The 22,459-nt window shown below is 34.2% G+C and overlaps 1 protein-coding gene across 1 annotated transcript in view; it reads right to left on the bottom strand.

The window, feature by feature from the left end:
• The window catches only part of tusc3 (tumor suppressor candidate 3), a 78,656-nt gene that overhangs the window by 7,143 nt on the left and 49,054 nt on the right, over positions 1 to 22,459 (bottom strand). Inside the window, exons 7-8 of the mRNA XM_028448719.1 lie at positions 10,440 to 10,503; positions 3,517 to 3,591 (exon numbers count right to left, since the gene is read on the bottom strand). Coding sequence (XP_028304520.1) covers positions 3,517 to 3,591; positions 10,440 to 10,503 — 139 coding nt within the window. The remainder of the gene's footprint in view (positions 1 to 3,516; positions 3,592 to 10,439; positions 10,504 to 22,459) is intronic.

Below are 22,459 nucleotides of genomic sequence, written 5' to 3'. Positions count from 1 at the left end.
AGGCACTCGTGCTGATACGACAAAATGATGACACACCAATTCTAAAACATGGAGGGAACGTGTTGTTAAACTTAAACTCGAAGTAAAAAAAGTCACGATAACTGGCTTTAGTTTCAAATTGCATTACACCAGTTTTTGTGTTAGGAATTAAAAAATAGTATTTTTTTCCTCAAATGGGAAAAGTAATGAGTTTTCAACGGTACCTTAAGGGAGAGGAATTGAAACGGTAAACACAACCTTTTCACAAATCCATTACACAGGAAGTTGATTCATATCTCGGAATTAAAGGGCCAATTAATAAGGTGAATATACTTGAATGACACTTTCAGGCATCCCTGGAATATAATGGCAGGGAGATGCAACGCTAGATTCACCTGCTGGTGATAAGTGATGAACAAACTGTGAGCCATAAAACTATATCGATCCCGAAAATTAAATTGCTAAAATTGTCATTCATAAGACAATTAATAATAAATCACCAGACTATAAATAATGCAAGTAATACATTTAAGATAAGGTTCCACGGGTCTTTTATCATAGTAATTTCATTTTGTCTCTCACTGGGGTTTTTTGAGCTACTTTTTACTTAAGCAATGATTTGTATTAATTAAGAGACATTTTTACATTTGATTGTTGTGAATTAAAGTAGATGACCTTCAGTTCTTTAATGTAACATGTAGTTTTCCTGACGCTTTTTCTTCCCATTTTCTTTACTCCCAGGAACCCATTCCCATCCTTCACCAAAGCATATTTATTGACTTGTCTCCTTTAAATATTCTACATCAGAAATAAAGCAGAAGCTTATGGCAGCACATGCACTGTTGAAAGCATACAGTATGCCTAGTGGTTAACTCCCACATGTAGTGATTACACTGCTATTGATGTTTAATCCTCTCCTTTACAGACGCAATGGACTAATTCATTTTGCATCTTGAGGCAGTGTATATATACTGTATTTGTGAATCATTTAATCAGTGACTACACACAGATTGCAATGTATTAAGATTTCCATGATTAATTTTCTTCATTAGAATAAGTTGACTGAACACCATAATGCTGCTTATAATTTTGCAACATGCTATGGGGGAGCTCACCGGGGTTGGGGTAAATTACATTCTTCAGTAGCAATTACATTTTCTATTACCCATGTTCAATTACAATTACAGTGATCAGCATTTTGTTTTTTTTTAACAATTACAATTAAATTACAATACTTTTTATCCTCAGAAAGTAATAATAATAATAATAATAATAATAATAATAATACATTTTATTTGTAATGCACTTTACATTTGATGCCAAATCTCAAAGTGCTACAGGATTATAAATAAATAAATAAATAAATAAATAAATAAAACACAGCAAAGTCAATTAACCTTCCTCTTGTGTTAGCATCTCTAATGCTAACGGGTCCTAAATCAGCTGTAAAATACACTAAAAACAAATATCTATGATTTAATTTATTTCCCATGTATTGGTTATCTTGTTAGTCTTCCTAATCAATGAAAATATAGATTTTAATATTTTTGGTGTGGGTGTCTCAGCATTTTTTGTGTCATTAAACCCCTCCATTCACATTTTTTTTCATATGGTAAAATGCAGCAAAGCTTGATATGAAACATATTTTAAATATGTTAATAATATGTTAACTAACTGTACACAGAACTGTAACATGGTTCCCCAGTTTTGCGTAAAATTATATTTTACAATTTCTATCAAATTTTCATGGCAATTACAAAGTCATATATCTAAACTCAATTAGAATTTAATTACGATTACAACAACAACAACAGATTTTTAAATTATAATTAGGCCATAATTCTATTTAATGATCAATTACGCAATTACAATTATAATGGACACCAACCCTGGAACAAACATTGATAAACCATTTCACAAATCTTGCAGACTTCTCGTTTTAGTTCCTATTACAATGAAGTATTTTTCTTTGATTTTATTTAACTCCCCTTGAGTTAATTTTACACTTTGCATCTCAAAACCAAAACCAAAAAAAATAATAATTTAAATGCCCATCATTATCTTCTCCATAAGCAGCTGTTGTTTCTACACACTGGCAAGAGATAAGGCACAAGTGAACTTTTCCAATGTTGCAATTTATGTAGTTGGTGACTGCATGATTATTCACTGCTGTTATGAATCAGAGGTTTATTCCAAGCAGATTGGGAGTGCTAATTGAGTAATTAACATGCTTTTTTGTCCCATTCTCTGTTTACTGGACAGACCCAGCTGGATTCCAATTGCAATTTCAGGCCATGTGGTGTGCATGTCGGCAAAATGAACAAATTTTGTGAACCTCTCGTCTTTCCCCGGAGCGGCATCAATCTACTTGATTCACTTACCAGCAGATTTTTACCGACAGAATATCTGGGAGGCAGTGGGGGGGGGGGAGGGTCTGAGCATCTATTCAAACTTTCTCAAGGTTTATTGTATAAATCATGCACTCTGTGGCAGTTATATTAGTTAAGCAGTCGGCTCCATGTGTTTTACAAAATAAAATCTTCTCTTGCTCATTAACGGTAAGTGTGTCTATAAAAACTAGGTTTTTAATTAAGATTAAATTACAATTATTATTTTTCCTCTGACAGTAAAGTTCAATTACAATTAATCCCTATTATTGAGCCTTAAATAAATAACCCTATAAAATATAACCTTCCTCTTGTGTTAGCTTTCTGTTAGCATCTTTCATGATAACAGGTCAGTTTTCACCAACGTCTTAAATCAGCTGTAAAATAAACTAAAACATTATCTTTAATCTAATTTGTTTCTCATGTATTGGTTACCTTGTTAGGCTTCCTAATCAATGAAAATATTGGTATTAGTATGTTTTGTGTGGGTGTCTGGGCCTTTTTTCTGTCAGTATATTACTAGATTAAATTACATTGTAAATGACAGTTTTTATAGAATTTTCATGACAATTACAAATACAAAGTCAATTATCTGAACTCAATTACAACAACAACATGGTTTTTCAACTACCGTTAGTTATAATTCCACCATAATTGTTATTAATAACCAATAACGCAATTACAATTATAACTGACCTCAGCCCTGCCTAAAACATTTGCAATATAAAGGCCTCAGTAAGAATAATAATTTCTTACAATAATGAACAAAAATACAACTGTCTTAGCTCTACTCAAATTGGCAGCCTCACTTTGAATGATATTAAACAAATAATAGTTAACATATTTCAGCTTTGTTTATTCCTTTCCTTTAACATCACTACTTCCAAATATCCAGTCTGTAGCAGATGGCGGCCTCTCACTGAATCTGGGCTGCCTATGTGTTGTTGTTGTTGTTTCCAGGCCATCTACTCATTAGGTTTCTAGAGCATAGTCTAAACTTCACTAGAATTACACACGTCATCTGGTAACATCTGGTAACATGATATAAAACAAGAGCTTTTACTTTGACTAAATAACATAAATAAAGGTTTAATCGACGTCAATATCTTATAGAGTACAGAGCATTAAAAAGTAAATCTCCAACACTTACTTCTTCTCTTGCCAACGTCTCCCTTTGAGGTGGCAGCTTCATTAAGCAGCACCATCCCCATCGTGATCGCGGCATCTGGCAGAATGTTGTCAAGGAAACAACAAAAGATACTGAAAGAACAAGACTGTTAAGAGCTGTCATACACATGTATACCCTTACAGAAAGGTACAGACAATACCATATAAGCTTAACTCATTCAGTGGCAGCCATTTTCAAAGTTTCTACCCACTCAGTGCCAGCCGTTTTAGAGCATTTTGACTAATTTTTTAAGACCGACAGAATATGTTGTACTCTGACACCAGATTCTGAAAGATTAAAGTATCTAATTTCATCAGAAAAAATAATTTTGTTTCATTCTTCCATAATCAGCAGTTGAATAGAGGCAAGTTTCACACAAATTGTGACAAAAAGCTGAGAAAAACGTCTTTTTCTGAAAAAAAACTGTAAGTGGCTTTGAAGCTTTTTTTTTCTTTTTCGCTTTAGTGACACCTCAACATTGATTTCCTCTTATAAAACTACAAAATCAACACTGAGACTGAGCTTTGGATGGCAACGTTATTACGTTATCATTATTTTATCTCACCATTGCCACACTCTCAATAGTCTACTTATTTCCATACATGTTCTGGTTGAGTGTGCACTGCTGTGAGCTGCTGGGAACTTCAGCATCAACTCTGTAGTGCCATTTTCTGTCTTGTAAACTCTTTTCCTCTCCCTCTGAGCTCTGCCCATTACGGGTGATCTCTCATCCAAAGGTGCGCTGTTGCCACCTACATGTCACCAGTTGGTCACTATACCGGAGAGCTTCGTCACACTGTCTCCTAGCAACCCCAGCCGAAAAACACAATTCACATCTATAGACAGGCAAAACAGCAAACAGGCACTATGTGGAGCACTATCGCTCATGGACTCACCTAAACACATTGGGAAACATTTTACTTGAAATTTTATACATAATGCTGACATATTACTGTCATATCACATGACACCTATCCTCAGCATAAATAAGGCGTAATGCAAGCTGTCAATCAGAATCAGAATGGCTTTTATTCGCCAAGTACAGTTTATAAACAGTACAAGGAATCTGACTTGGTCATTGGTGCGAAGAACAGAAAAAGAAAAAACAAAACAAACCAAAAACAATAAAAATGATAACTATGAAGGATATATACAAGTGCTACAGGCAATACTGTCTTTATGGAGGTGTTAATGGGGTTAAGTGTCATTTGTTACCCTAACCCTTAACCAAGGTTCGGTTCAATTATAATTGCAATCGAGTAATTGATAATTAATTACAAATATGGTGTAATTGTAATTTTAAAAATATGTTGCTGTCGTAATTGTAATTCAATTGTAATTGAGTTTAGATAATTAACTTTGTAATTGCCATGAAAATTCAATGAAAATTTTAACTTTTTGCGAATGAATTTAACGCAAAACTGGGTTACCATGTTACACTTCTATGTACAGTTGTACACATATGTAGTTAATTATTAAAATATATTTAATATCAAGCTTTCCCACATTTGAACATTTAAATGCTTTTTTTTTTTTTAAATCGACACAAAAAAGCACTGACTCACACACCAAAAATATTAAAATCTATGTTTTCATGTTTAAGAAGCCTAACAAGGTAACCAATAGATCGGAAATAAATTAGTTAATAGATATTTGTTTTTAGTGTATTTTACTGCTGATTTAGGACCCGTTATCATAACAGATGCTAACAGAAAGCTAACACAAGAGGAAGGTTAACTTTTATTAGGTTATTTATTTCAGCTTGCTTACTAAAGCTATTTGAGCTTTAGTAATTGTAATTGACCTTCAAGGAAAAATATTTGCAATTTTAATTGTAATTGGAAAAAAAATGCTGGTCAACTGTAAGTGTAACTGAAAAATGTAATTGACCCCAACCCAGCCCCACTAGATCCATCTACCTAACCCAAAAAATGCCAACATAGCTTTAAAGGTGTCATTATAAAGTGAACACTTGACATCTTATTGATGCTAATGAGAGCGTAATGTTAGCCTTATGTATAAAACTGCAAGTTAAGTGTTACCACACACTGTATACCAAATGTTAAAACCATGATAAGATGAAAAAACATTATTTTACTATTTTTTTTGTCTTGGCAGAAAACGGGTGCTCTCTACTTCTAAACTACTAACAAATAAGCTATTTCCTGTATAACAAAATAAATAGGTTTTAATTTCAATTTAAATTCATAAAAAGTTAAATTAGATCTAAATGAATCAGCCAAACCATACATTATTATTATTATTATTTTTTTTTTTTAAATTTTTATTCAGTTTATTTCCGACATGGTTACATTCACTTTTTTTTTTCACATTTTTTTTTTCTTTTTTTATCCTGCATTTAACAAAAAACTAATAAATCTATATATCTGGAACTTTGTCATTCGTGCAAATCATGTCTCTGAACTTGCTCTCGCTAAATCAATCCAAAAAAAAAAAAAAAAAAAAAAAAAAAAAATAAAAAAGTTTACTTCAATCAAAAATAAATATTTAAAAAAAAAAAAAAAAAAAAAAAAATCAGAAAAAAAATTTGAGACCCAAATAATTGCATTTGAACACTTTTCTTTGATCGAAAATATTTATTTTTGATTGAAAAGTTTTTGTTTTTTTTAAATTGAATGATAAAGACACAAATCTACCTCCATATAAATCATACAATTAAAATCACTTAATCTTTGCGTAAAAAACAACCCTAAAAAATGTTGCGAAGTTCAATGAAAACGCGAAATGTCTGTTTATAACGCGCATATTCATTCATTACATCTACAAATCATAAAAGCTAAGTTAGACACAGTCAAACATGGCTTAGGACGTCATTACAGATTCAGCCCCTCAGCATGTGTCGCATACAAATCCAACACACTGAAGACAACCTGATGGGGATTACAGACACAGTCGGCCTCCTGAGACGACTCGGCAGAAAGAGACGTCGGGATGATATGGAAGAAGACGTGAAACGACACCAGCATCAAATCACAGAGAATCATAGCCAGGCAACTGAAGCAATGAATTTGAGAGCTCCAGTAAAGACAGAAAGATATGCAGTTTGGTGACAGAGAAATGGTGACAAATGGATTAGGTTTCATCCCATAATGCAGTGAGATATGAGCTGTGTTTATATCTGTTGCAGTTTAATGTCATATCTGTATGACTGCATTACTAAAGTATTTGTGTTTACGATGACAGTTAACATAAATCCACGAAGATTGCTTCTGATATCATAAACAAGGTATTAGTTGGATCCGTTTTGAGTAAATTCAATTTATAGGAGCAGTGTTGCAAAAAAAATTACTTTATAATAGTTTTGCTATAGTGATTAGTGATTTTTGTGTATCGGCATTGGCCGATCCACATTATTTACAGAAAGCAGAAATATTTCTCACTTGTCGTTCTACCTCACCTTTGTTAATTTCATGAAATTTTCATTTTTTTAAAAAAATTGAGACTTGTACCATTTGTTATCATTGTTGTGTCATTGTTATGATGTAAATTGAGGAAGCAAAAGTAGTATCAGCTCCAAATATTGGCTCAAGAAAATGGGAAGACCGTAAAGGTCATCGGCTAAGGCCGATGAAAAAAAAAAAAAAAATCTGTATAGCCACTAAAAAAAAATCCCTATCAGTATATTCCTAATAATGATATACATTTCTTTAGCCTCATTCAGAGGCCCAAAGTTGAAAAAGTTCTGTTTCCTCCCTCCCTCGCCATTCTACATTTTGTAAAAAGTCAGCTTCAAACAGGCGAGTTGGATTTTTCTCGCGTTGTGACATCACATCGTGGAAACTCCTCCTCCTGACAATCCTGGCTCCTCCCACCCTATAAGAATTGAGCTCCACCCTCTCAAACTACCTCACAGCTAAAACAAACATTGCGGTTCAATATAAAATATACATTATTAGGGATGTAACGATTAATCGTAAGGCAGTTAAAAATCGATTCATAGGTATCACGGTTGATATCGATTTTCTGACAATTGAATCGCAGTACTTTTTTTAACCAGCAGAGGGCGGAAGTGTTGGCGGCGGGCGGAGTCTGCTAATACTTTCTTTCTGGCTGCCTTCTACTTTTAAATATGTTAATAAATGATTCATTGCCCCTTTAGCACCGAAAGAATATCTGTAATATTACTTGAATATCTGTAAAAGTCACGGTTTTCCATTAGCTCTGTCTGCTAGCATAGCTTCTCTTCTTCACTGCAAGATATCTGCATGCCAACCGACCACTGGGTTACCAGCGCCCTCTGCTGGTTCAAACAAATATGATGTAAATCAGTGTAATCACGTTTTTTTTTTTTTTTAAAGTCCAATTGTTAAGGCACAAAATACATTTTCAGTTGCACTTTTAAAAGAAAAAGAACTATTATGCAGTTTTGCATTGTTTATTATAGAACCAGAATTTAAATTAATAGGCTTCATTTTCATTTGTATTATTCCTTTATTTATTTAATTCAAGATTTATTTTTAGTTAAATTGCATTGTTTTGAATAGTTTATCAAGGAATTCTTTTGACAATGAAAAATAAAAGGAAAATAATACAGTATTTTCTAGTTTTTTTTCCCAAAAAAAAAATTGTCTACAGTCCCATTTTGTAAATGAAAAAATCGTGAGAGAATCGTATCGTGAACCCAGTATCGTGAATCGAATCGTATCGGGAGTTGAGTGAATCGTTACATCCCTATACATTATACTTTATTGTCATATATGTAAAGCTACATAGATTATTAATCATTATAATTATTAAATTATTATTATTTATTCTGTTCATAAATTAGAGGAAATGTAAACATGTCATCATAGTTTTAATTACCCTGTCTTTGTTTGGAATAGATATTAGTCTAGTTTTGATTAGGTATAAAAGTGATGTTGGTCCCAATTAGAAAATTACTGGTAAATACTATTAAACTTGTTCTCGTAGAAAATGTCCCTTATTGGCACTGCAGGGAAGCTGTGTACAGTATGTATAGAATAAATGCGATAATGCTGAATTATTTATGTCTTTTCAAAAAGTTTTTCTATTGTATTGTATAATGGAAGGGTAGTGCATAATTTATCAATAATAAAGAAATGAGAAACTGGTATCTTAGTGTAGGTGCATACATAATTGAGGGTAGATCTATGGTGGAACTGCCTCTATGATGCTCATAAAGTGTGTTTACACCACCTGCAGAGACAACAGCGGTAAAGCGTGTTAACATTTCACCAGGTGCTTGTGTGTGTGTGCGTGCACGCGTGTGTGTCATTGTGTGTGTGCATTTCATTTTGGTGTAATCAGATGTGCAGGAAAGAATAAGCTGGAAGCGTGGACAAACAAATAATGCTCGGCAGCAGGTGCAACCTTGGACCTGATATTTCCTGCGGGGACAAACACTAGAATCAGAAATGAACAGTATCATTACCAGGACACACACACACACACTCACAAAGGCACCAATGTAAGAACACATGGGTATACGAGCAGACAAATGCAAACGGAAAAATTATTCCGACGTGAAACTCCCACAAACACAGACTGAAGTCAATGAAGAACTGAATTAGGAACAAATTAAAACAATAGAGACAAAGTGACCAAACTCTTCTATAGTTTCTTATCTTTGTGATTTGGAAACTATTGATTAATAACTGTGATTAAAATGAGTTACATTACAAAACAATGTAAACCAAGAGTGTAAAACTGTTTTAAGTTAAGGGGTTCCTGTTGGGGTAAGGTACTTTAGCCCCAACATTTCTGTAAAAGATATTAGAGCAATTGTTATCATCATTTATAGATGACTTGAAGTTTTATACATAACACTGACATTATGTTGTCATTATTATGACATGAGAGCTGTCATTAGCATGAAAAGGGTGTCATGAAGGCTGTCATTAAGTGTCGTTATTACCCTAACCTGGGCCTGAGCAATATATCGTAATTCAAGATATATTGAGTTTTCTACTATGGCGATATAGAAAATTACAATATCCCCTATATATATATTTTTTTTTAACTTGTTTTCATTTATACAATTACACAGAACAAATCTCATCAAACAAGTATTTAATATTATTCATAGAGTGCAGTCAAACAGTGTCATTCTTTACAAAGTTTTCATATTTCTGAAATATATATTTTATAGCCTATTTTGTATTAAATTACTTATTTGGGGAGTTGCTGCTTTCGTTACTTCTCAAAAGAGCATAAAAAGCAGTTCGATGGATTTCTGAGCGCGTCCTAACCCAGCCACACTCCAGAACTCACTCACACATGCTGTCCCTTACAAAAAAAAAGCTAAAAGTGGCACATGTGCAGTTGTTTGGTAATAAAAGTGCCTGTGTGGCATTATTCATTGCCAAATGTAACACTGAATTGTCTTTCTGGTAAGACTTTATTGAGTTAAAAATATTGAAATTAATATCGTATATATTGCCATTTTGAAAAAAAATATTGAGATACAAGTTTTGGTTCATATCGCTCAGCCCTACCCTAACCCCACGAGATCCCTCCACTTAACCTAAAAAATGCCAACATAGCTCCAAAGGTGTCATAATTTAGCAAACAACGCTTAATGACAGCCTGCATGACACCTTATTCATAATGTCAGCCTTATGTATACAACTTCAAGTAAACTGTTACCAAATGTTGCCAAAAGCAAAGCATTCAGTCACAAACATCTGAAGCTGAGCACTATAGTGTTTTACCACTAATATCATTCTGTAAATCCTACCCCATGTAAAGTGCCAGAAACAATGTTATGAGGAACCAAATTCGGCCGGTAGACTTTAAGTTTGACAATGTCAAGATCATGAATCGCTGTGTTGTTGCTTACATAGGTCCTTGTATATATTGAGCGTTAAATTGGGCTGATCAATTTTAGGCTGTAGCATGAATATAAAACTTTCATGAAAGGATACTCAGGAGGAGAATGATGTGAGACTCTGCGACAAACTGAGCCTGGCTGCTGCCATGAATGTAACTCTGTGGATGAGAGAAGGAGAAAAAAGAGAGACAAACATTAGTTTGTTTTTAATAACTACTGGCTAAATCATACACTCTTTTACCTTATCAATAAATAAATATGAAGAAGAAAAAAAAAAAAAAAATCAATGTCAGAACTGTCTTCGAGGCCACTTTATTCTGCATCACCTCTTTAGATTCTTGAAATAATCTTCCCATGGAATAATATACAATATTATGTGAAAAGTAGGAATAGGGAAAAACAAAAAAATGATTGAAAACAGAAGAATAGTGGAATAAAAACAGGTGCAGAGACTCAAAAAAGTGAAAAACCAATGTCACATTGTTCAGGAAGGAAATAAACACATATACTGTAAATGATTAACCTGACAGTTAACATAACATTTCAAATAAATAAATCTAATCCAAAGTTAGAAACATCTATTGGAAAACAGGCAGTCATTTCCTGATGATTAAAATCACAGATTAATAGTACGAATTTAGCTTTGGTTTACTCAGAACCAAATAAACACAATCAATAACAGAAACATTGTTACAATAGAAAGCTCCAAGTTTGTGTTCATCACCTCCAGACTCTGCCAAACTGAGCATATGGCTTGTGAGTCATAAAGTATCTTTTAAAATGTGTGGGTGTACAGAAGTGCTACTTTTCCAGTTCGAAGGCATAAAGTTCAGCAGAAACCAGCAAAAAACACAAACACAAAACTATTTTTAACCCCAAACTCCCAGCAAAATCTCTAGTGGAGACTCCCACTGCAAGCTGGCTACCTCTGCACAAGCTTTTCCACATATTGCCTGCTTTCTGCTTCCAAATCACAACACATAACACAATGAAAAGAGAACAAGGTTGAAACAGATACTCAAATGTTTAAGCAAACAATCGACACCAACAATGAATCTATTTTTAAATGAAAGATTGCCAATATTTACCTCCAGGTTTTTTTTTGTGTGTCAGGTTAGAGTTTTTTTGTTCTTTTGATAGGTAGTCAGTCAGTTTACAAGAGTAGCTATTGATAAAAAGCCTTTTCCTGCACTCATTCTCAGGTGCTTCGTGCCAGAGTAGATTTTTTTTAAGTTGAGCATACAAAAGATTTTCCAGAAATGTGTTTTCTTTAAAGGGGACATATCATGGTAAATCCACTTTTTTAGCCCTTAAATGCATTTTGATGTATATTTAGATTGTTTAGAAGCACAGAAAAGTTCAAATTAATCTCTTCAGGTGCTCCGTTGATATCTTTATATTCTGTTTTGGTCATATTTTTCAATCTGTTTCGATTTTTCGATTCTCTATTACGTTTTTTGAACAATAACGTCAGCGGAACTGCCAAATTAGGACATCGACTCCAGGCCCAACACTTCGAGCAATCCGCCATTTTTATTTCTCGCTTTTATTTTGTAGTCCAAGCGCCAGGATGCAGAAGTTACGAGAGGAGAAATCAAAATGTTTGGTTGTTGGATGTAGTAACCCACACACTTCATTACAACGTCTCCCAGCATCAGAACCTTTTCAAAGTGCCTGGTTGAGTTTTATTTTTCACAGAAATGTACCCACATCTGTGGGTAAGGTCATTTTTGTTTGCGCGCAGCACTTCAAGGATGACTGCTTCAGCAACCTCCGCCAGTATGAAGAAGATTTGCCGAAAGACTTTGTCTGATTGAGGGGTCATTTCCTTCTATCTTTGGAGACGACGAACAGAGCACTTCGGTAAGCCGTAATTAACGCTAAAAAGTGTGATGATAAGACGTCCCTGTCATTGTTTTGTTAGCATTAGCAGTTGCACCGTCTTCATATGTTAGCGCTGTGTGCTCGTTTTAGATCCTTAATGATATGGCCAACGTGGTTTAATTTAAGTCTAAAGTTTTCATTAGTCATTTCATTTTGCCGTTTTTGTCTCCGAAAAGACTGTATTAAAATGCATTTCGTGACGTTAGCTTGGCGCTAACGTTAGCTCGGTGCTTGTGTTAGCTCACTTGTTAGGGTTCTGCAGGTTCATCATCTTCATTTTCATCTCGCTCCGCCGGGTCAGACTCTGGCTCAAACATGTAAAGCTGGATGGACAAGTATTCCATTGTTGACATTGTGTAAATAACGTGTGAATAAACTTTTTCTGCGCCGCTACATAGCCATATCTCTTCTATCAAACTACAAAAATGGCCGAGCAGGGTGGCGTTGAACCTGGAGAGGGGGCGGGGTATGAAGTGTCTCATTTGCATTTAAAGAGACCGCACCAAAACGAGTTGCTCTTAGAAGCACATCAGAAATGGGGTAGAAAAGGGGTCTGCGGAGCTATAATAATGAGGAATTCAGACCCAAGCAGTGCAGTTCCACTTTATATAGACCACAACTGTGTGATTTACTGTATATCTAAAAAGGAAGGATTTAAAACCATGATATGACCCCTTTAAATACAGGCCAAAATGTATTTGTGATAAAATAGTGATTCATATTAAAAACAAGAACATTACTTCATATCTCGTTGACATATGGCATTTCTTAGCAGACGTACTTTTCACAAAAACTTAGTCACACAAGAGTGTAAAGTTAAATGTTTTTAGCTTGAAACAGAAAAAAAGGAAAGTGTAAGTTAAAATAAGGCTGTGGCTAAATAAAAGGCAACAATGATACCTGAGGATTTAGTATTTAAAGGGATACTCGCAATAACAGGCCATTTAAAAGCTGCATATGCAATAAAAACCAATTTAAACACACATTTTTGGAAGAAGTGCACAAAACATAACTGAAACTGGTTTTATGATGTTAAAGGCATCCAATCGTAGATACTTTTTCTTTTCACAGTGTGTTCTTCGTTCACATACAAGTTAGCGTCGATTGGGATTTTCCAAGTCATCTTATGATAAGTGCAATGTCGAAAACAATCAACCAAAATGTTTGTGGTCTTAAACGTCTTAGATGGGCTTAAACTTCGGATTGAATTGTTTTTCACCATAGACTTCCTACGGGAGCCGAGCTAGCCGGAGTATACGTGACGTCAACATAATATGTGAATTGGCTGGAATTCCCAAAATGGTGATGCCTACATACAGTATAACATGTATTTGAAGGCTAAAAGTTGATAGAAAATTATTTCAAAGTCAATTTTGAAACAATGTAGTTACAACGTTTTATCATTCAGCTTTAAATTTATAATTTACAGTGCATTCAAGTTTTCACTTTAATTTCACGCCTTTGGCACTAAAGAGGAGATTGGTGCATTGTGCTGTAATCATGCACTCTGTACAAAAATACTGGCTTTCCATCAACTCATAACTGGTCTGAGTTCTTTGCGAGCTAAAATTATTAGAACAAAACAATTTTGTTGTAATTAAAAAAAAAGAAGAAAAAAAAAAACTTTCTACGCCAAACTTTCAATCCCCTTCATCATAAGTTTAGATTGAAAACTGGTGCTATTTACTCATTTGAGAGAAGAATTAAAAACCCAGCACAAAAACACTCTATACAATGTCATAGGCCTAACTGAATCTATTAGCAATGAAGTGAGACAGTGAAAAAAAAACAAAGAGACAAAAGCAGATTGGAAGTTTTGCGGAAATGAGACATACAAAAAAAAGACAGAGAGAAGAAAAAGTCTTCTTTGTGCTCAACATTCTTAAAGCCTCCAAGATTATGAGCCTCCAAGTTTACAACCCATCTTGAGTCTGCTTTTCCACTTGACTGACTGTGATCATTACTTTGCTTTTTAGACAAAGATGGGCATGGAGAGATGAAAAGTAGATGACAAAGGAGGTTAGAGGAAAAAGATTGGCAACTCTTTCTTACTTCAATGGAAAGAAAAGAAGAATTTTGCACTTGAAAGCAGAAGCTCAAGTCTACAACACATGCTCTTGTTTTCAAGCCGAGGCTTTTAAAATGCTCAGTCAATTGTGTTCACTCCTGGTTAGCTTCAAATACAAGACTCTTTCATTAGCACAATACAGAAAGTTTGATTTGGTTCTCTATCAGGAAAGGGTGTCAGATCTTGCATTTCTAATAACAACACAAGACATTGAAGTCTCAGGAAGTGTAGAGAATAAAGAAAAAATCAAAGAAATTGATCTGAAGCTGCTGAAACTAAGCAAACAAACCAATTTTGGCCAACCTTGACCAATGTCACTACCGTGAGTGTTTTGATGGAGAATGAAACCAATGTAGACTAAATAAATGTTGGAAAACCGACAAACCCTCTTATACTTGACTTTCTTGTCAATCTACAAAACTACATAGGCATTTACTCATGTTTAAGTTTAATATAAACTTAAAACTGCCACCCATTATCATCTTTTATTAGCTAAAATCCTAGTGTAGGCCTCATAAATCATTTACACCAAAATGAAATGAAGAATTTAGAAGTTGCCCTTAAAAAGTTTGTTTTCATCTCTACAGTAAAGACTGTTAGTTGGCATTTTTGCACACTGTATTGTGGGAATTAGAGTCCCATAAACAGACGCATAGAAGAGTCTTTCATTCAATTTTACCGTGATTTCTTGTGTTTTCGCCAAACAGGGAGGACAGTGATTTGCTGGACACCATTTTTGTTCCAGTTTGTTCCCGGTATTCCCCATAATATCAGAATGAAGTAAAATGACTTCTATATATTTGTATCTGTGACTCCACATCCCAAAATGCAATGTGACACAAGACAGCCCACCCCAAGGACAGAACTCAACATTTTCCCTAAACCTGAAGGAAACGTACATTAATCCAAGGACTGACATCTTCGTCAAACAGGTATTTTGAACAGAGGAATAGGAATGAGACGCAACATATTCACCTAGATCCTAGTATCTGTTCTTCCCCCAGCGTACCTGATTTAACCGATACCAGTGAGCCTTTATCATGCTAATGAGCGACACAGTAGGTTAATCAATTCAACTCCAAAAAATCCCAGATTCCAAACTAGTCCGTATCAACACTGAAGAAGTCGCATGGATGAAAGAAAAACAAGGTCAGGGCAGTCAAGTCAAGAAGAAGAAGAAGTTGAAGGAACTGCTGGAGCAAAGAGCTAACGATGAACATTGTGCAAGAAAAACTGCTTAAGCATACATGAATGATAATCTGGAACTAGTCACGATAAATGGGTATGATGAATGAATTGATGTCCTGCAAAACCAAACCATCCAAAGCTTCTCTTGAGTAGGAGATCTTAAGAACTGTCTGAGCCACAGTAGGATTGGGATATTAGTCGTCTTAATATTAATGAACGTCTCTTGGCCCATTCAAAGAATTTTAAATCATTACATCCTAGTCTAACATGATCTGATAAACTCAACTACAGAAAGCCTCAACTGTCGAGGCACAGTCCTGGAACATCACCAGTTTTGTGTGTAACAGAGTAAATTTTTTTTATTTATTAAAGGGACAGTACATATTAATTAACATATGAGATATGTACATATGTCAGATTTTAGGCTGATGGTACCATTAAAAACATACAAGACATTATAATCAGAAGAACACACATTAGGGCCACAGACAACAGGAAATACACATTAAGATCACAAACAACAGCAAAGTCAACACAGTACAGGACAGGAGAGAGTCATCACCACAAACTCAGGTGTGGTCAGGCACAAACAAGTTCACTCATTAATTTACAATTCACTAGTTTTTTATTCTAGTTGTAACAAAAAAATAAACTAAACAAAAAACTAATTTAATCACATCATTTATCCTTAAAAATAATGTGTACAGTTTTATAGTGTTATGAGAACAAACTAATATATTTCACAAACCTTAAAGCGCTATCCGTATTGCACTTGTATCCTAATGTGCTGTGTGTATTGCACATGCATCCTAAAGTGCTATGCGTATTGCACATGTATCCTGAAGTGCTATGTGTATTGCATGTACCCTAAGGTAATATATATATTACACAAATACCCTAAAGTGCTAAGTTGAGTTCTCATGAGTTGTGCTCATAGGTTTGTGTTGATCCTTTAAATAGCTTTTAAATGTTCGACGTTATATGTTAGTCTATACATGCCTCAAATTACTGTACCTATGCATTTGAAATTCCATTGAATTGAGAGTACAGTATACAGTAATTTTTAGTATTTACTATACCTATGTATCTTGCTAAGAGTTAAATGCTCCAAGTTTTTTTGCAGGCTTAAAAGACAAAAATACGACCACAGGAATCCATGAGCAGCCAGACACTGACCCAATTTTCTGTCCTGTAAATTCCACACAGAGATTAGCAAATAACCGCAGGAGATGGAAAAACTATAATATTATTCAAACAGTATTTATCTTTCTTATTTCAAGAATGATAAAATAATTCCCTTATTCGCTCATTTTTCTTTTCAAGAACTCTCTGTATATAAACTTCTAAGCGTTAAAATCAAAACGAGGCTACAAGCAAAAGCACTGCTCGAGAAATAAAACAAACCTCAATCCACAGCCAGCCAATTCCAATTAACCTGATGGATTACAATGCTGAGTTTGGTTCATTAGTGCGCTAGGCAGCAACTGAGTGCATTTGGGTGTTAGTAGCTGAGCACGTGAACACCCATAAGTAAATCTGTCAAGTGCATTTACATGAACACAGCTATTAAGAAATGCTCACAAGTCGTTTAAGGACCTTTTGTCTTGTCTGATAAAATATGCAGGACAGAAAATCTAACTGCTGACAAACTCTGTCCGACTCCGCCCCGATAATTGGCACTTTTTTCTTCACAAAATCGTTTTTTCGGAATTTTTCTCCATTCTATGAATTTTAAATTTTAAATTGGTTTCCTTGTTTGTACAAATGTGCGTCTATTAGGTATTACATACTATTAGGTACATTTTTATTTGACCCTGCTTTTAATTAAAAAGTCACACCATTTAATCTGATATTCTGTTTCATTGATTGATGTTTTACATGTTTTGATTTTTTTTTCATTTTTAAATGTCATTTTATGGTGTGCTAGCGCTACTGTGATGTATGTTTTGTGTAGAGCCCTTTGAAATGTCTTGTACGTGAAAGGTGCTATATAAATAAACTTAACTTGTCTTACTGTAGGTATGCAACAATTCTAAATAATACATTGAACCGCTCGGTACGGCATCCACGGTTCAATACTGACATTTTTTTTACGGTTTGGCGTATAGGCTTCATTCTTGTGCGTCTTTCTAAATTGGCGTTGCCTGTGTGCACGTGAGTTGCTTGGAAGTAAAATAAAACGGTTTGAAATAATCTCTTGCTGTTCTTTAAAATGTACCTAAAACACGTAACAGTGGAAACAATTAAACTCCCCGGGCCATAAGAACCAAACCAAACAACAAAGGTACGTATTGAACCTGTGGGCTGACTGTATTGTTGCATTCTTAGCATCTATTGCTTCTCATTTGCCAGCATGGTCGCGGGAGAAAAATTTGAGTGCACAGAATGCTGTCTTTGATCTGAATCGAGCTAATGTGACTACATGCATTTTAACTCAATTGTTAATCACTTTATCTAGAATTTTGTTCAAGCTACAGACACTGAGCCAAAATGTTAACATGTAGGGGTATCCCCAATACTCTTTATTCTTCCGATACAATACCGACTTTGCAATCTTGCGTCTTGGCTGATACTGTTATTGATCCCACACAAAATCAGCTTGAATCATACTTTTATTGCTCATTTTGAAAAATGTAATGTTAGAAAATTCTTGATCAATTAATATTACTCAGATAACAATAGTCAGTAACAACACTGAGTCTTGAATAAGCTGCTTGTATGAAAGTGCATATAATGAAGATTTTAGATGGAAGCTATATATAACATTAGATCATTTTTTTTTTTTTGCTGATAGTGGACAGATGTTCATATATCGAATCGGGACACCCCTATTATAAAGCATTGAAAATTACCTTTAGTATCGGACTAAGCCATTTATTGGGTTTTTTCAAATCGCAAATCAGACAGGTAGAATTTCGTGTGTTGTGCATGCATGCAAGTGTATTATAGAAAAAAAGATTACTCTACAGAAAGAAGTTGACGCGTCACACTCGGCTAAAGTATAGATGAATGGAACAACAAGCAGTCACACACTGTAACTGCATCTATGCTTTCTTTAATCAAAAGCAGAGGTGAGCATAATAAATCAAGTTGTTCACTGGTGCCCATTTAGTGTTTGAAATATACTGTAGCACTGAAAATAGCTGTGAATTATGCTAAAAAGGCTCTTTTTTAAGAAATATTTAAAGGACGCAGGACTGAGATCATTAATCTGAAGAAGACCAGTATGACATTTAAACAGACAGCTCTGAATGCTCCCAGTATCCTATTAACTCTGTTATAGGTAAAAGAAAAGGAGTCATGTGAAAATGAAGAAATCCCTCTTATTATTAGAGCTAAAATGAAGCTCAGATCAAAGTCATAAAATCAGCCACACACTAGGCCAGTGGTTCACAACCTTTTTATGATCGTGACCCCATTTTGATGACCCTAAAGACTTTCTTTTTCCTAGAATTAGTTTTTGATCCTGTTTGTTATCCTGTATTACAAATACAGAGTAGACAGGATTAGTGACAAGTTGCACCAGAGCTCAGATATATTTTTTTTGAACTGCCTTTTCAAAAAAATTAGAACTACATTTATATTTGACAAAATGAAAGTATAGAATACAGATTGTGTTTTATTTGAAAAAAAAAATAATAATAATTAAATCAGTATATTTTATTACTTTTTATTAATTACTAGACATTTTAGGCAACCCCATTTAAACTCCAGGCAACCACACATGGGGTCCCGACCCCAAGGTTGAAAAACCCTGCATCGCAAAACTGACCACAAATCATTATCAAGATCAAACATACTGTATATGTCATACTGCTAAAGAATGAACCCAGTGATACTGTTAGAGGGGTCATAATAAGCATAAAGAGCAACTAAACACTAAAACCTGCTGAAAACAAATGTATTTGGTATTAAGTAGTGTTTTTGATTCTTGTCGAAGTATTTCATTTTGGCTACATGCGGCCCTCGGTCTAATTTTAATGCGGCCCCCAAAGTAAACGTACAAAATGACAGAAAAATACACAAAACAAAAATGAACAAAACGACAACAGTAAAACACAAAATTACTCAGAAAAATATACAAAATTACAAAAAATGATAACAAAAGGACATAAAAAGACAAGAAGAACATGAAAGATGACTCTGCAAACCCACAGTACAAACAAGCAAGCATAACAACAACAGAAATGCACAAAAAAACATACATTTGAAGGAAAATACATCTGAGTAAAAAATTGGAATTAAGCCTAAGGCTTGCAGTGTGAACGTAGCCTTAGACTACTAAGTCAGTTTCTTGTTAAATGTTTGTAAGGTTTTTGCTTGTGTTGTACGTTGCATTAGATAATAGAGTCTGCTAAATGAAATTGTAATCGCAAAAAGGTGCTCATGGATATTTGAGTCAAACATGACCAAACTTTTCCCATTTTAATTAATTAATCATCATTTCAAGTGAATGCGTCTTCGTCACATTTACTTGAGACATTCTTACACACTATTGTTAAAAAAAGAACAACTAAAATAATTGGGATTGTGCAGCATAGTGACGTGGATTTCTTTTATTTGAGTTGATTAAATCGCTAACGCATGTCCATCTACGATGGGAAGCTGTCTTGTAACACTGCCGTTGACTACAACTCTAATTAATCTGATGGATTAGTTCTCCAATGTCTGCCATTGAGTTTGCAACATGTAGTGATGTATGCGTGACAGTATTGTACTGACTGGTAACTCACTGAAAAGGTCACTTCTATAATAATAGGTGTTTTACAAATTAAACAGTCAAACTCTATTTACCTAGCACTTTGTTTACCATATTAATCATGTATTTTTTGTTGTGATGTGCAGATATTAGCATATGCCATGGAACAAACACGCACCAACACTTAACGTGTTAATAATATAAAGCTGTGAGGTTTTGCTGAAGGCTGCCAGAGGCTGAAATGAAAATAATTTCTAGCAAACTAGTTTATTAAGAAACAATAATAGCTTCACACCAATCGCTGCAAAATCTATCCTATTTTGTTTTATCCCACTAGCAAATGTGCATGTCGAGAAGTTGAATCACTATTTTCAGATTAGGTTGCAAATAAGGTTTCAGCATCCAATTCATTGATATGTTTCATAACAGAAGTCATATAAACTAAAACCTTCAGAATTAAAGATTAGGAATCACATAAAGTTTAATCACAGACAGTAATAGGTTGTGAAGGATTCCACAGTGTGATTCACAAAAAAACATAGTGACTGAAACAAGGATCCCAAGAAATGCCAACAATGTGCATTAAATGTCATGCTTACATCACAACTTTTCTGGTACCACTGTGGTTTACAAATGTCAGTAACTTCTCAGCCTTGTCAGTAGTGAACACATCGTGAATCAGATCATTCAATATTTTATCAAATTGGATAACAGCATGGTTAAATGTACTTAGAAAAGATTGGTTAATGAAAATAATTTAAAAAAACAAACTCTACACATTCAAATTAATGACCACACAAAATTATGACAGGTCTAATTTTAAGAAATCATCATTCTTGTCAATGTAATTTGACATGTCATTAAAAATTTTCAGATAAGGTGACACAGAAGCTTATGAGGCCATAATTACTATAAACTACTACTGTTCAGGTTGTTTCTCTGGCTGCCTGTCTTCATCTATTTCAATCTCATTTGACATGATCTACATTTTATTCCACATTCCCACGTTTCCAATCTGCTCGTCCTTGTAAAGTACCTCCCTCTGTCATTAAGTGTTATTATTAACCAAGCACATTTAAGTTGTGTGTGTGTGTGTGTGCGTGTGTGTGTATGTGTGATTATGTACTGCACCTGTGACCAGGGTTGGGGTCAATTATAATTTTAATTGTGTAATTGATAATTCATTATGATTATAATGTAATTATAACTAATAAAATATGCTGCTGTTATCATAGTAATTACATTGAAATTGAGTTTAGATAATTGACTTTGTAATTGTAATTGTCCAAGAAATTCTATAAATACTGTCAAATACAATTTAGGACCTGAAAAACCATGTTACAGTTCTAATAACTTTTCCTTCTACCTGTCACTTCTCTTCAGGATCATTTGACCAATTAAAAAGAAATTGAAATCGAGGGGTATTTTGACAGAAAAAAAGCCCACACCAAAAATACTAATACCAATATTTTCATTGACTAGGAAGCCTGACAAGGTAACCAAGAAATTAGAAACGAATTAGATGATAGATATTATTATTTAGTGTTTTTTACAGCTGATTTAAGACATATGTCAAACTGACCTGTTATCATAAGAAATGCTAACAGAAAGCTAACACAAGAGAAATGTTACGTTTTATGGGTTTATTTATTAAAGGCTGCATAACTGTAATTAATTGTAAGTATACTTCAGTACTTGAAAACATAATTGTAATTGACTTCCATGGAAAAAAATATTGTCATTTTAATTGTAACTAGATTATTTGCATTTCCTGAAGAAAATGCAAGTTAGGATGGAGGTGCTGGCCTGTGTCGCACTGCATTAGCTAGTAATAGCATTAACCTGGCATTAATATTAGCTTAGCATTAACCTGGCATTAGCATTACTCTAACATTACATGAGCAATAGCCGAGCAAAAGCATTAGCCTAGCATTAGCACTAACCTAGCATTAACATTATCATTAACTAGCATTAACATTAACCTAATATTAAAATTAGCCTAGTGCTAGCATTAGCATGAACATTAACCTAGTGTTAGCATTAGCCCAGCATTAGCATTAGCCTAGCATTAACATTAACCTAGCATTAGCAATAAAATTAATATTTATAATTAACCGAGCATTAGCATTCGCCTGTAATAGCATTAACCTAGCATTAACACAAATCGAGTATTAGCATTAGCCTAACATTACCATTAACATTAGCCTAGCATTAACATTCGCTAATGCCTCCTGCATCTTCACTAATTGGAAAAAATTCTGGTCACCGTAATTGT

Source organism: Gouania willdenowi, chromosome 1 (genome assembly GCF_900634775.1).
Source record: "Gouania willdenowi chromosome 1, fGouWil2.1, whole genome shotgun sequence".
Classification (NCBI taxonomy): domain Eukaryota; kingdom Metazoa; phylum Chordata; class Actinopteri; order Blenniiformes; family Gobiesocidae; genus Gouania; species Gouania willdenowi.
Note: the sequence above shows the minus strand (reverse complement) of the source record. Positions and strands in the feature narration are given on the sequence as shown.